The sequence below is a fragment of the Coenobita brevimanus genome, chromosome 47 (genome assembly GCF_032717465.1).
Source record: "Coenobita brevimanus isolate Jiangsu-jjx chromosome 47, ASM3271746v2, whole genome shotgun sequence".
NCBI lineage: Eukaryota > Metazoa > Arthropoda > Malacostraca > Decapoda > Coenobitidae > Coenobita > Coenobita brevimanus.
In genome coordinates, this window is record NC_137000.1 from 9,455,401 (window position 1) to 9,472,400 (window position 17,000).

General features: G+C 41.6%; 1 protein-coding gene across 1 annotated transcript in view; it reads left to right on the forward strand.

The window, feature by feature from the left end:
* Positions 1–593: 593 nt before the first annotated feature.
* HisT (Histamine transporter) overlaps positions 594–17,000 on the forward strand; it is a 57,031-nt gene continuing 40,624 nt past the window's right edge. The window contains exons 1-2 of the mRNA XM_080271775.1: positions 594–730; positions 15,275–15,524. Coding sequence (XP_080127901.1) covers positions 594–730; positions 15,275–15,524 — 387 coding nt within the window. The remainder of the gene's footprint in view (positions 731–15,274; positions 15,525–17,000) is intronic.

The window sequence follows — 17,000 nt, forward strand, 5'->3', positions numbered from 1 at the left end:
TGAGGCTGCAGGGATGAAGAGAATAGATGATGTAAGACAAACACACATGGTGCCATAGTGTTTCGTCCTAGACTGTTGGGCCAGTGCTTTATCTCTCACCCTCCCTGCCCATATTGTTGAACTTTGGTGTTAAAGTGATAGCCTACTAGTGTTTTGTATCGCTGAACCACGTGGACCTTATCAGCGCCGCCAGCAGTCTTCGATAAACGCTTACCATCAAGAAGACACGCTGCCATTTCAAAAGATTTTTCAGAGATGGTGGTTTTGTCTGATATATTTTGGCCAGCAATAATTTTGTCCACTAAAAAAAAAAAAAAAATGTGCCGTTGAAATGAATTGTATTTACATCAGTTTAATTTTCAGGGTCCAGCAAAAATTAAATGAGACTCCAGTAACAAATGAACATATACCAAAAATCCACACGATACAGGTGTAGATTATGTTCAGTGTTCCATTATAAAAAGTACCCGAACACCAATAACTTTGTGAAATTACGCTTATACATAGTGTGCTGAACAAAACCTTGTCCAGAGACCTTTTAATCACAAGCGAAATTTCGGACTGGCGTTGTTTAAGCGGATCAAACAGGCAAGATGTCCGGCAGTGTGGTGAATGGCGGTACTGGTGGTGACAAGGAGGACATGAAACTGAGACTCACCTCGTCTGACACCTCCACCACCCTTGTTTCCCCCACTACACCCCCATCGGAGCCACACTACCCCCTCATGGACCACCCCCCAATATATTCATACCAGACAGGTAAATATTAAACAAAATTTTACAATCTGCTTTAGGATCACACCAAAAAATACGTTTCTATTTATCCATTACCTCCACATCGTCGGTCCCGATGTGTATTTTAGTGTGATTTGATGTATGCCTCCAGGTACTTGTCATAATCCATCCGCAAAGGAGTTAGATTCAGGAAAACTATAAGGATGATGCATTGTCATGATAAAGGCTGTACTGTACATATTGACAAATGATACAGGTAAAAAGTAGTGAGTCCAAACAGTGAATTTTTAATACATCTTAGTGAATTGATATATAAAAAATGCACTATTCTCAGCTATTTGATTCAAGAGACTAGCAAGTTGATTTACTTGGAAATACGTTTAGGATGCTTTTATTCAATTTATAATGTTGTAGGTCAAATATTGTAATTTTGAATATGAGGGATCGATTTCTTATTGATGTTAATTTTAATGATAGGTCTATATCAGTGTGTATATATATATATATATATATATATATATATATATATATATATATATATATATATATATATATATATAGCCACATATGTATGTACTGTATGCACTGTATGTATGTATGTACGGTACATGTATAGATGCTACATAATTATACATAGAGTATATATGTATATATATATTTCTCACACACACACACACACACACACACACACACACACACACACACATTCCCAAGCGTATGACTTTTTTTTTTTTTTTCCCCCAATAACGGAGGTGTTGCCAGGGCAACTAGGGAAACTCCCCTGGATCCGCCTGTGTCTATTCCTTATAGCCTACTTGTCTCCCTTTTTCTCTGCCGTGGGAACCAAGGCCATGACAGGCAATTAGTCTCTTTTAAGAAGGGCCGTCAAGCAGTTCAGATTTCATTATATGTTGTGCTTGTGTTATTTTCCATGAAATATTGAATACTACAGCGACTTTACTTCTAGGAGCACCGGAACCGTGTTATTATTTTTTTTCTATTACTATTACAATCATTACCTGGTGGGCGCGTGCACAGGTGGCCACATCCCCGAGATCCGCCACTGAGCCATAACCTCTAAGTATATACGGACCTCTTATCGCCCACCATACCCTCTGAACCCCACTGCCCTTATAAAAACCCATTCCTCGAGAGAGAGAGAGAGAGAGAGAGTCCAATCACCGAACTTCAGTGGCAGATAAGGATAGGAAAAGCAGATGGGTATAGTTTGTAGATCCGTGGAATACTAGGGGCAGATAATGAGAGATAATAAGAGGATGTATGAGGGGTTGGGAGAGATTGAGAGCAGGCGGGAAAGGGCCTTAGTTTCCATTAGGCTTAGAGCTGTATTCATTAAGTGGATTTGGAGATTTCGCAATACCTCCTCCATAGCGATTTATTTTGCATATATCGTACTGCAGTCTCTTTTGTATGGTATTAATACACACTGCACTTCAGTATCTTTTATATGTAATGGATGTAGTCTGGCATGGAGCTGTATTCTGACGTAGGTTTAGGGAATTCGAAATACATTCTCGAAAGCGATTTGTTTTGTGCATCACACCTGCATTGGGCTGTATAGCCTACTAAAGTGGATTTAAAGATTTTTTAACATTTCGTAAGTGATTTATTCTGCACATCACACATCAGTATCCTCTCTTTATTTGAAGATTTTGTAACGCCTCATCTTTAGCGACAAGCCATCCACGCGTGCTGCCCTTATCACCCTGTTATCGGCCACAGAGCAGAACAAGACGGTCACACAGCAAGGTTTAGTATTGGCGGTGCTGATAAGATACTGCACTTGTACTCTGTCTCGTCTTGGGTATCATCTTCCACCTCGTTTTTATGCTGATCAGCCGAGATAGAGGAACATCAAGGTTTATATTTCTGCCTGTCGACTGTGCAGGGGTGATGAAGGCCGCCAGTGTTGTTGTCTTCGTTTTCCCAGAGAACATAAGACTTTTTTTTCTTTTACTGCATGAACAGATTTGTAACAATTTTTTTGTTAACTCCATTTACAAATTTTTAACTACAAACAGTATATAATTGTTTCTTGAAGGTGTGTAGCAAGGCCCACTACCTGCTTTTCTTGTGCGGTATATATCTGCCTTTTCACCAATAGATATCAGTCATTCCACAGCTGTTCATGTATCCAGTATTGGGATTCACAAAGGTGGTTACGGTAGCTTCCCTGTCGTAGCTCAGATTATTATTATTATTATTATTACCGTATTATTACCGTATTATTACATTATTATTACAGTATTATTATTATTATTATTATTATTATTAATATTATTATTATTATTATTATTATTATTATTATTACATTATTATTATTATTTTTATTAGTATTACTATTATTATTATTATTAATTTTAGCATGCTCAGCGTCATTAGAATTCCTTTCTGTCATGCGTTTGTGAAAAAGTTATCCGCAACGGCGCGGATAAAACACGTACCTTACTGTAGGTTATAGATAATAGGTTTTCAGAAAGGTGGTGTTTACATCAGTCGAACACCCAGAATCGCGGTCAGGCAGTCCTTAATAATAATAAAAAAAAAAAAAAAACCCTGAACCCTCCCCCCAAAAATTGCCCTGCTATGGCTTATTAGGCCTAGTCCTTTGCTTTTTTTTTTTTTTTTAGTTCTTTTTACGTTTTTTTTTTTTTTTTTTTAGTTTTTACGGGGTGGGGCACTAACCCACCACCAACCCTTTTAGTCGCCTCGTACGACAAGCAGGGATACTGGGGGAGTATTCTGTTTAATATATACATGGATGGGGTTGTAAAGGAGGTGCAGGGTAGGGCAGTAGATGTGGGGGTGGCTCTAATGAATGAGGGTGAGATTTGGAAGCTTCCGATGTTGCTGTTTGCTGATGATACAGTACTGTTGAGTGAAGATGAATGGGAGTTGCAAGGTTTGGTGAATGAATTTGGGACAGTGTGTAGGAGGAGGAAGCTGAAACTTAATGTAAACAAAAGTAAAGTTATGGTGTTTGAGAGGAATGAAGTCACAGAGTGTGCAGTGAGGTTGGATGGTGAGGATATGGAGAATGTGAGTGCATTCAAGTACTTGGGTAGTGTGATGAATAAGGATGGAACTTTGGGGGATGAAGTACGTGAAAGGGTACAGCAGGGAAGAAAGGTTGTTGGTACACTGAAAGCAGTGATGAGAAATAGGGAGGTGAGTATGGAAGTTAAGAAGTCACTGCATGATGGTATTGTGATCCCTACCCTGACGTATGGAAGCGAGGCGTGGACCTTGCAAGAGGGGAACAAGTCAAGAGTGAGAGCAGTGGAAATGAGTTACTTGAGAGGAGCATGTGGAGTGACGTGGAGGGACAGGTTGACGAATGAAGAAGTGAAGGAACGCTGTGGGGTAGATGTGGATGTGGTTGAAAAGATTAGGAGAAATACACTGAGGTGGTTTGGACATGTGAAGAGAATGGAGAATGAAAGACTGACTAAGAGGGTGTATGTAGGTGAGGTGGAGGGAGGGAGAGGGAGAGGTAGACCGAGGATGAGGTGGAGGGATGGAGTTGAGAGGTATATGAGGGAGGGGGGGGTGAGTTGGGGGGAGGGGAGTCAAATGGTGGGTAACAGAGCGACTTGGAGGCGTTTTGTCTGCGGCCACCCTTTGCGGGATTAGGGCGTCGGACTATAGATAGATAGATAGATAGACTTTGCTTTTCTTGTCACCATTTTTTTTTTTTTTTTTTTTTTACAGCTTAAGGAGAGTCCAGGAACCTTAGAAGTGAAGGGTCAATGAAGGCTCCACTGTAACCAGCTCTCCTAGTTCGAAAAATATCTGAGTAAAATCGTCTGGAAATGGCGAGATTTTAATAGTAACACGTCATCGTAGTGTCGCGGTTAAAGCCTTCCGTACGATGACGTTTGTTTTTTATTCTTTTTATATATTTATTTATTTTTGCTGCAGACAGACTTCTTTTTTTATAGCTTCTGACAAAAGGGGTGGATAATTAGATTAATGGAGAGGATTTTTATCTTTTCTGAATAAAATCGTCTGGTGGTTGTCAGAATGATATACGTAAGTGAAGCCGTGGCATCTGAAGGGTACATCCTTCACCTGCTTAAGCCTCCTATGCCAATGAGAATACAGACCAATAGCTTAACCAGAATACAGTAGTACAGTAGTATTCCTGTAGTGTCACAGACGTTCAGGAGTTAGCCCAGTCACCATGATGACATCCTTTATTATGTTCTTGCCGCCCCCAGACGGTGTTATTCAGGGGTGGCATACTTCGAAAATATTTACGATCGAATCCCAGTCATCACTTAAATTTGTTTCTACGGGATGAACTAGAGACATGGGGATATTATGCACTCTCCTTTCCTTGTTCGTCCTACAAAAACGAGACCAGGGCAGAAAATGGATCGTGTATATGTTCTAGTACCCCACCCCTGATCAGGATTTCGCCTGGAGGAGTTTAATAAAGCGTTCATTGCAAGTTTCAGTATGAGGAGTCTCTGGAATAAATTCATGAGTTAGCAAAAAGATACTATACTCGTTTAACTTTAACTTCGCCTAAAATTGCAGTCTCTCCGTCTTGAATGCTGGGTTTTATCAGTAGGTTAATACTAGAATATGGTGTTAGTCATGAACATGTGCTATGGACAGGATGTAGAGCCATAGCATTGACTTGTTTTGGCAGTGGGATACGTAAAATAATCGTCAGTATTAGTTAGTTGGTTGGTTGGCTAGTCAACTTGTTAGTTTATCAGTTGGTGTAAAAGAATTGTCGCCACAGAAGGCAGTATAATAGTGAAAGGGGTTAAGAGGTGCTGACTCGCCATGTTGACCTTCCATGGTTGTGATATACATATGGAGGCGGACCCTTTTTTGTATTTGAGATGGGGAGGGTGGCGAGGGATGGCAGGCTGTGATGAGAATGGGGTGTTGAGCGGGAGAAACATGAAGGGGAAATGGAGAAGAAGGAGAGGGGGATGTTCTGGGGAGGAGAGAGAGGGACGTGCTGGGGAGAGGGGGGAGAGGGAAGGATGTAGTAGGGAGAAAGAGGAAAGGGGAATGTACCGGGGAGAAGGTGGAAAAGGGAGTAGCCTATCATGGGAAGAAAGGGGAGAGGGAGGGATGTACTGGGGAAAAGGGGGAGTGGGAGGGATGTACTAGGGAGAATTGGAAGAGAGGAATGTACTGAGGACTGATAGAGGCAGATAGGTGTAACCAGGAACACACACACACACACACACACACACACACACACACACACACACACACACACACACACACACACACACACACACACACACACACACATCATCTGAATCATTTACACTACTCACTACCCATCGTACAACACGTGTACACTCCTCCTACGGTAATACTCCACTGCGTCTTCCTCACACTTAGGGCATGTCCGTCACTTTCCTCCATGACTCACCAAATCAAAGAGAATCATTTACGGGTGGAGTACCAAACGAAACCTCTCGGAGCTTAGGATTATTAGTCAGCTGAGGCAACTGAGAAGCTGAAAGGGTAAAATATGAAACAAACTTCTGCCCCTCTTTTTTTTCGGGAATTGGAGAAAGAGAGGAGGGTGGGGAGGAAATGAAAAATTATGCAGAGCAGGGTGAGGGTAGGGTGTTTGTGTGTGTGTGTGTGTGTGTGTGTGTGTGTGTGTGTGTGTGTGTGTACAGAAAGTGTTTGAGGAGAGGAGAGTAAAAACGTCGTGTTGTGCAGGTTGTAGGGAAGCGTAGGAGAGAGGGGAGGAGAGTGTTGAGATGAGGGGAAAGGGAGGAAAGTGTTGGGGGAGAGGAGAGGAAAGTGTTGGGGAAGGGGGAGGAACGGAAGGAAAGTGTTGGGGAAGGGGGAGGAAAGGAAGGAAAGTGTTTGGAGGGGGTCGAGGAAAGTGCTGGGGGGTGAGAGGTAAGGGAAGAAAGTGTTGGGGAAGGGGGGTGAAAGGGAGGAAAGTGTTGGGGGGGTGAGAGGAAAGGGAAGAAAATGTTGTGAAAGGGGGAGGAAAGGGAGGAAAGTTTTAGTGAAGGGGGAGGAAAATGTTGGAGGAGGGGGGAGGAAAGTGTGCAGCCTTTAGCCTTGAATGATAATACAGCGGATGAACACCAGCATGTGGTGTAATGGCAATGTTTTAAGTAGTGTAGGAGGCTTCGGTGCAACTCATTCTAGGCGATTTATTTTGGCTATCACACCTTAACGTTCTTTTGTAATTTGTATAGTTTTATTGTCGATTTAGTTTGCATCATGGACACTCCTAGAAGAAGGTATTAAGGCGTAAAGTGTAGTATTAATCGCTTAGGAAGAGTTGTTACGAAATGTACAACAGGAAAACATTAGTTACCTGGTTTCAAAAATTTTATCGCCGAATAATAAAACCAAGAATAAATATATAAACAATATAAAATAAATTGAGCACAGGAGATGGAATTTTTCTAGGACATTAAAGAAGTATGTAATGGTTTTTGAAAATATTAGAACTGTTGAATGATTTGAATTGCAAGTCGGGTAAGTGAGAACAGAATAAAGAAGAAAAATAGAAAATAACCACTGAAAAATGAACATACAGATATGAAAAGTATGCTTAAAAATATTGTGGAATACTTGAACGAAGAGAACCTTGAAGGGTGAAGAAGATTAGCATAAATAAATTGGTAACTAAATAAATAAATAGATAATAATAAAACAGAAGGATAGCCAAGGAAGAATGAACTTGTAAGAATAATGTTTAAAAAAAATAATGGAGTGGCGGAAGGAATGAGTTGAGTCAAGTGAGTGAGAGCCAAATCTTGTCAACAAAGCGATGCATATGAAAAGGTCTTGCCCTCGCTCTCACAACAACACTGCTCTCTCTCTCTCTCTCTCTCTCTCTCTCTCTCTCTCTCTCTCTCTCTAAGTTTCGTGTTCCTCTGGCGTTTTACCCATCGATTTTCTTACTTTCATTACAAGCTCCCTCTTATTTTCTTCCATTCTTATTCTTAGCTTCCGAGGTGCAATTTTTGTCCTACCTCCCCACCCCACCCCACCATTCTCTCTCTCTCTCTCTCTCTCTCTCTCTCTCTCTCTCTCTCTCTCTCTCCATTGTTAACTTCATACTTCCTCTTAATCCCAACACCTTCCACCCCATCCCACCTCCCTCCCACTCTCTCTCTCTCTCTCTCTCTCCATTGTTGACTTCATACTTCTTCCTAATCGCAACACCTTCCACCCCATCCCACCTCTCTCTCTCTCTCTCTCTCTCTCTCTCTCTCTCTCTCTCTCTCTCACATTGTGGCACCCCACCCGCCCCTGCCTCCCTGCCGCCCCGTGGTTCCTTTAAAACCTAGAGTAGTGGGGTGAGGGGAGTAGTCGGGGACGCGGCGTGGTTTGAGTTAGTTCCTCTCCGCTACACCAGACGGCATTGGGAAGGTGAGCATAGTTTGATTTTGGCGGGAATGGCGAGAATGGCAAATGTATGCATTTTCTCCATTATCAGAAAAAAGCTGCCGGTAGTACTGTACATCTGTTTTCATATTGTAATGGAGAATATTTTCGTGACAGCATACATTTTGAATTATTATTGTTCTTAAGTTACATTCATGTATCACTTGTTGATTAATCCCGGTCTTCATAACAGAGCAGACCCATCAACAGCAGGCAAGTAACCGACCCTGCAGGGCCGTCCCGTGCAGTGGAACGATGTTTTTTGGGGGGTTGACAGCTCCTCGCTTTCGCCGGGCGCGAGAAAGTGTGGAGTAGAGACCTAAAGGGTTTCTAGTGTGGAGGTATTGTTCCTGGATGGACGTTGCATTTACGTCACCTAGTTAGCAGGCTCCACATCACCCCGTTATCTGGTTATATGGTTACCACCCAGTTTTGTAAATGGTTTCCTGGGTTTCCTGGGTCACTTAGTGTCGGGCCACCTAAAGTGGAAAAAATGGTAGTTAAAAAAGAAGAAATGGTAATAAAAACAGACGAACAAAATGGAGAAGTAGGAAGATAGGAGGGCAGCTGCAGAGACAGAATGATGGAGGTGAGGAAGAAGTAAACAACACTGCATCAGGTGGGTGAATGATGATAGTTGCCACCTCCCTCCCTCACAGCCTGTATCAGTAGAGGCAAATACCGGTTTACAGCGTGGTTTGCTTTAGTTCCCCATTTGCTCCGCTTGCGGGCGCTCACAAGGTAGGACTAGCTGAACTTGGCGCCAATTTAGAGAGGGAAATCAATGCACATTCTTTTCTCTTTTATCAGAAGTTAGTAGCTATCGTACCTAGGCCTAAGTTGATTTCTGAAATATAGTTTGTGTGCATCACTTTTTATATTGTTTGAAAAGTGTGCCTTACATACACTTGATAAAGAAAATATTCGTATGCAGCTTTCGTGCATTTTTTAGTAATTATCGGTATATCGTGGGTTGAGGTGGCTATCCCCTCACTCCACCAGCCGACGCTCAGCAGGTAAGAACTGCTTGGCGCCAGTGGATAGCAATGGAAATCAATGCGTCGTCTGGATTATCAGAAAAAGAAAAGCAGCACGAGTCTAACATTCTCCCAAAAGATGCCGGTAGTTTGTGGCCATTATATCTTATTGTCGGAAAAAGTGCACTATATATATTGTTGGTAAGGGTTTGTATACAGGTGGCTTACATCGGAAAAGTAATTAGTGGGATATTGTGGTTTGAGTTTGTTCCCTCTCCAGCCAACAGACGGTGCTCACGAGATATGGAGTTTTTGTCTGGCACCAAGGGAGGGAAAGGGGAATCAGTGCATCTGTTTAAAAAAAAAAAAAAAAAAAAAAAAAAAAAAAAAAAAAAAAAAACTAGCACCTTACATCTGATATTCATTTTATATATGTAGTGTATAGACTATGCATAATTTCACACGGTATTATCAGAAAAGTGGGGCTGAATACAGCTGATATTAAAGAAAAGTAGTTTGTACACAACAGAAGATCTCAAATTGGGGCTCGTCAACCCCCAACGTTATGCAAGAGGGTTTTCAGCAGGAACAATTGGGGCAGATGGAAAATCGATGTAGAATATACACATTTTTACTAATTTAATTCACGAGACGATTATTCAGCAGTGAGAAACTGTCTATAGCCAAACGCCTTAATCCCGTAAGGGGTGGCCACAAACAACTCGCCTTCTTTGAAAAACTAATCTTCATAAACCGTGGATATCATTCACACTCAAACACAGCACTGAGTGTCATGACTAAAATACTGCATCAACGCTGACAGTGTTGGCACAAGATACATGGTTGACAATCATTTTTACTAAAACTAATGTATTCTATATCAGCGGTAGTGTTAGTGCAGTTCTAATCCATATTCAGTGTCTCCGTAATGTGGGCACGGGTCGATGATGTGCTAGCTGAGGGGGTGCGTGGCAAGAGTGAGAACCCGTGCTATACAACATTCATACATTGGACTCCATCGTGGCTGTCTGCTCCACTAGACGGTGCGGAGGCGGTAACTGTCTGTCCCTCTGTCTGTCTGTCTGTCTATAGCCAGACTCTTTAATCATCAATGGGGTGGCACAAACAAATCGCCTCCATGTCGCCCTGTCCCCTGCCATTACGCTACCCTCCCTCCAACTCACCCCCCCAACTCTATTACGAGTAAAGGCTACCTCCACGCCATCCCTCCATCTCATCTTCGGTCTCCCCCTCCGTCTTCCCCTCTCCAACTCACGTACTTCTCGTTGGTCTCTCACTCTCCATTTAGACAACAATTTGAAATCGGCGCCAATGTTGGGAAAGGGACTTCTGCACATCTTTATTTCCGGGTACCTGATTTCCGTTATGTGCACCATTTTTGCACGTTTTCTTATCCAGGAAAGTCTAGATTAGGTTAGGATTGTTTTCTTAGTATCAGGGTAGGTTCCGTTTGTGTTCGTAATATCGGGTAAAGTTATTTTGTAGTTTGGTTAACCTCTTAGGGTGGGTTAGGATAGGGTAGGTTATGTTAGGTTAGAATTTAAAACAAGTGGAATGATCATCTTGGGAATGTCAGACAGCGCGTATTGCAAAAAATGGTATACAGAACGGAAATCTACTAACCGGAGTAGTATAGTACCTGTACCGATACGTCTGATGATGATAATAATAATAATATCAATAATAATAATAATATTAATTATAATAAAATGTATGCATCAGTCATTTCATACCAAAAAGTAAACGCAACGAAAATAATAATAATAATAATAATAAAGTATATGCATCAGTTATTTCATCACCAAGAAAGTAAATGCAACGAATGTATGAATCAATAAAGTTTGCTCTCAGTTGTCGTATATAAGCCAAAGTAAATCGCAGTATTGAACAGCAAACATTATTCCTGTACCAGTTACCCCCCAGAAAACCGCGGTATATTGGCACAGGAAAATGCGTCAGTTGTGCTGTAGTCCTTTTACCTTAACTTGGCCCAGTTTTGTCCTTTGGCAGCTTATTTCACGTAGCTCAGTGGCAGAAGAAAACGACACTGAACCTCAACGTCTTTTCCACTGCAGTTCTTGAAATTGACCGTCTGTTATCGTTATTATTATTATTATTATTTTTATTGAAGTCTTGTGAGATTTTGGCCTTGGGTTCCTTCTTCCTTGCATTAAAAAGAAAAAAAAAATCTCCAGGGCGTGCATCATATTCTGTCGCTAATCTCCTGTTACAACGCAGTGTTCAAAATGGCGAGATGGCAGTTTTAGGCCAAGTTGAAGTGAAAGTGCTATAGTTCCATCTACCTCACCAAATACCCATGAGGAGATGAAAATAAACGGTCTTAATTTACTAGCCGGTACCATTGAATGTAAGGGAAAAGTAAATTTATTATTATTATTATTATTATTATTATTATTATTATTATTTATTATTATTATTATTATTTATCATTATTATTATTTTATTATTATTATTATTATTATTATTATTATTAATACATTAAAAACGTTGTTTTTGAGAAAGTACATAGCGGTATAGTACATATAGACTGTTATCCATCCCAGAATGAAAATATGGGGTATCAGAATCTCTCTCTCTCTCTCTCTCTCTCTCTCTCTCTCTCTCCAGGGCAAGGTCAGAAAAAATAATGTTATATAAAGGTAGATTGTAGGTGTTTATCGAGAGCCATAATTATACAGGGTGTGTCATAAGTCAGAAATCACAGGAATGATGATGATGATGATAGTACTACTGTAATACTACCTTATTACTACTACTACTACTACTACTAAATTATATAATGGTAATAATAATAGCACCGATAATAACAATAATAATAATGGTCATGATGAGAACTATAATAATAATTTTCCCCCTGCTTTCAGACTTACGGGACACACTGTATATAAAGATAACACACATGACCTTGATCGTTTGACCTACTTTAACTCTCTCATGGGCAGCACAACTCTAGTTTTTTTTTTTATGTACCGAAGTTATTACCGTACCTGTTGCATGATATCCGGAGTTGGGCAGCTGTGTTTGTTGTGAGTTACTGAACCAAACTGCCGGCAATTAGAGTAAGCTGTAATTAGCAGCATCACCTGGTGGAGAGAGAGAGAAAGAAAGTGTGTGTGTGTGTGTGTGTGTGTGTGTGTGTGTGTGTGTGTGTGTGTGTGTGTGTGTAGTTTGTCGGCCAGGTGTAGTCAGATTGAAAAGTTGGTTTGACTAACAACTAAGGACACTCACTGCTACATCATGAAGACAGAGTGAATTTTACGCATCCACAGCCTAGTATGCAAGGTATGAGAGGAGCCCAATTCTGTCAGATAAAAACAAGCCAACTACAACGAGGAGGCTCATTCCTACCTCACAACTAAGACTTGTTTAATTTCGTGCAACCATAACGTTAGATTTAAGTTGGGAGAGTGGCACAGTTCCCTTAGGTGAAAACAGACCGAGTGTAGTATCCAAGGAGACTCATGCTTGCCTCAGCTAGTGCTCATCGAGTTTCATGCAGCCACGGCGTAGTATTCAGCTTGTGAGAGTAGCCCAGTTTTGTCAGGTGAAAATGAGCTGACTATAGGCAGGAGGTGGATGTGGCAGAACCTCCCCACCTCCTCGTAAACCATGGCCGTCGTGCAGTTGATAGGTGCATATGTACAGTAGGTGATTCATTACAAGCGGAAATGTTGGGTGGAAAGAGACACAGGTTAGAGCTTGAATTCTTTACTATGTCAAACGTTTCTTTCATCTTACCGAAAATGTTGGGAGACACACACAGGTTAGAGCTGGAAATCTTTATTACCTCTGACGTTTGAGGCTAAACAGAAGCCATCTTCAGGTTCTGTGTAGCTGAAACGTTGGAGAAAATAAAGAATCCAAGCTGTTACTAATGTCTCTCCCTCCCAGTGTTTCCAGGTGTATACGAGTGTGTATTATCCATCCATCATCCAATCCTTTTTGCCACACCAGGAGCTTAGGGTTCCTGGGCTAGGTTACTGAGTCCACATATATAAGGCAAGTTGCCCGTAAGTGATTTTATGTGAGCAATATCCCCAACCATACCTCAGATGTAAACCCATATGGGCCCCATGGTAGAGCACCTTCACCCACTAGACCACCAGGCGTCATTAGGTGTAATGGTTACCGCCCAACGTAGTATTCATGATTTCATGATTTACAGAGAATTAACTTGCCACTCACCGTAGTCACCAACATCGAGTGAGTGGATGATGATTGCCCTCACCTACCACACTCTTCTAGGTGGCATAGGAAGCTTCGTAGCACGTTTTCTTTGGCGATTTATTTTCCATTTTACACTATCATTCACTTGGTTGTTATTTATATCGTTTTAATATCCACATAGTTGTATCAGTAGTACAAGAGGATATTAAGTTGTGCAATATAAGTTGCTTAGGAAGAGGTGTTAGGGAATGCATTAGTAACGTACAAGAGGATGATAAGGTGTAGGCTAATGTGCAGAATGAGTTGCTAAGGAAAAGTTGTAAGGAAATCTTCACGTGACAAAGATTCCCTATTGCCACTTCACCTTGTACGGTTTCTTCTGAGCCTGTCTGTGGAGTAGAGAGGTGAGTGGTGGTGGTGGTGGTGGTGGTAGTAGTAGTAGTTGCAACCCCAGGATCATTTGAACGTGAACCCAGTGGCAGGTATAAAAAGACAAAAATAGGCAAGCATATAAAGGGACATACTACTTTAGTTTGTTTTTATCTGAGAGAGATCCCTAAGGCCGTAACCCCTTTCAGCTCGTTTTGACAACCATGTGCAGTCGGAGCAGCAGGTGGCTCTGACCAGTAACCAAGGAGACTCATTCCTACCCACGACTTAGTACTGGAGTTGTAAGTGACCTAGTTCCCTCAGATGAAAAATAAATAGGAAAGACCGCCTGTATCTGGAACCGTAGGTGGATCACATACGTGGCTCGCGACCCGAACACGATACCGACCAGGCCAGCGCGGCTCCAGCAAGCGATGTGACAGATAAGCTGATAGGACGGTGACGATGCCAGTGAGGTGGTTGATGCGCGTGATAGCAGTGTTACTTCAGGGTTAATTAGGTGATCGAAAGGTGTGCGTCGGATTAGTGTCAGGCTCGTATCCCACACTGTTAGGTTCACGGCGCGATCGGTGGTGCTGTTTCCTGTATAGTAATAACAATAAGTGTTCTTTTTAAAACCCAAAGGTGTTTCGAAAATACGCAGAAAAGTGTACAGCAGCAATACGTGTTTTTTCGTAAAGTTCAATGGTGTTTCCAAAAATACGCAGAAAACTTATTATAAGGAATACAGACGTGTAAACCATATCTTGTGTTTTATTTATTTATTTATTTATTTATTTATTTATGCACTTCTGTACGTCAAACACCCAGTTATATTTTGGGGTGAAGAGGGACACGGTGGGAGACAAACTGAGACCACTATTCTGACTGGCTTGAATTGATCTCTATCCTACCACTTGCGACATGGATGTGCCAACCACTAAAGAGCCATCTCCCGTGGGATTTGAGGGATTCGATCAAGCTCCTCAGGATCATGCAGGTGATTGCTCTCTCTCTCTCTCTCTCTCTCTCTCTGCATTTGTGTGTGTGTGTGTGTGTGTGTGTGTGTGTGTGTGTGTGTGTGCCCATGCTGCTGCTAGACGATTTTATTTAACTCAGGAAAAAGCCTCTCTCATTGATTGATTTAAGAGAAAAGAGACTTGGCGCGCAACTACCAGGGTCATTATGTAGCCGACTGTCTCATTGAAAGGGTTTATTAAGTCTACATCAAACCCGCGCAGTTTGAAAAGTTTTATCCCAAGCTGACTAAAACACACACACACACACACACACACACACACACACACACACACACACACACACACACACACACACACACACACCATTCAGAACATAACCGACGCTTTTCTTTCGCGAACGCCGGTGTATTAATAATGTAATACTAGACTACAACGACAACAACAAAAAACTATTACTATTACTACTACTACTGCCTCTACTATTACTACTACTAATAATAATAACAGTAACACTAAAATTCCTTCTTCGTCTCCCCCAGCAGACACCATGACAGGGTCAGTGAGCACGGGGGGCGGGGGTGGAGGAGTGGGGGGCAGCGGTGTGACAAACGCTTCCCTCGGCATCCGCGTCTACCCAGTCCGATGGCTAATCCTCTGCCTCTTCGTCCTGTACTCCATGTCGAACGCCTTTCAGTGGATCCAGTACTCCATCATCACGAATATCATTGTGCGATATTACGATGTGCCTACGACCTTGGTGGATTGGCTCTCTATGATCTATATGGTGACCTACATCCCGCTTATCTTCCCCGCCTCGTGGTACCTGGAGAAAAAGGTAAGGGAATGAGTGTTTTGTTGATTTATTTATATTGTTGTTGTTGTTGATGGTGGTGGTGGTATTTGGTTATTTTTTATTATTACAAATTATTATTATTATTATTATGGCCATGTGGAGAGGATGGAGGGTGAAAGACTGACGAAGAGAGTGTATGTGAGTGAGGTGGAGGGGGAAAGAGGGAGGGGGAGGCCGAGGATGAGATGGAGAGATGGGGTGGAGAGGTATATGAGAGAGGGGGGTGTGAGTTGGGAGCAGGAGAGTGAAATGGCAGGGGACAGGGCGACTTGGAGGCGACTTGTTTGTGGCCACCCCAAACGGGATTGAGGCGTCTGGCAATAGATAGATAGATAGATAGATTATTAATTATTATTATTACCGGTATTATTATTATTATTATTATTATTATTATTATTATGATTATTATTATTAGTTGTTATTGTTATCATTACCGGTATTATTATTATTATTATTATTTATTATTATCATCATCATAATCATCATCATCATCATCATCATCATCATTACGGTGTGAATAGGAAGGTAAGGCATAATAATAAGTATAATGTAGCGCTTCCTATTCTATAACACCATACTGTATTTATTGACGCTCTTGATTGTTATAGAACCGTAGCAGTCATACAAAAAAAAAGAAAGTCAATCTAGTTAAAAAATGGGCCACACTCTCACTGACTCATCATTTAAGCCCACGGAATCCTGACCCCATCTCAGACAAATATTCACGCTTATGGACTGTAAACGTCATAGGATGCTTTGTAGCTTCTCTTCCTTAGCGATTTATGTAGCTTATCACACCTTAACACTCCATTATTCTCTCTCTTTCTCTCTCTCTCTCTCTCTCTCTCTCTCTCGCCTCACCTGCTATCTGTTAATCATCTGTTGACCGATTACACAGATGTTTATACCACCTGAGGTTCTACTTGAGAGAGAAAGAGAGGGAGAGGGAGGGGGGGGGGGGATCAAGCAACAAAGAGAGCTAAATGAGAAGAAGGACACATGTAAGTGAGTGGCGAAGGTGCAGAGGAAGTACTGAGTGAGAGAGTGATGAGTTAAAGATGATGACGTGGAAAGCTCAAAATTAACACCTATCAACCACACGAGAGTTTATATGACACTAGGACACCACAATCACACTCCTCCCTGACGCATCACATCAAAGAGACACATCCATGGGCAGGGAATCACACCAAGGCCCTCCCAGCTTAGGAATCTTAGCCAGGAAAGGAAAGTGAGAAGCAGAGGAGGTGAAATATTATGTCGAACTGGGAGCGATCCTACATTTTTCAGCTTTATTTCTTATTATATCTTACCTTCCTCTTAGCACCGTACTAGCGATGCATGACATTGGTGATGATGATGATGATGGTAGTGGTGGCGGTGATGAATATGATGATAATGATAGTGATAATGATGATGGTATAGTGATGATGATAGTGGTGGAGATAATGCTGATGG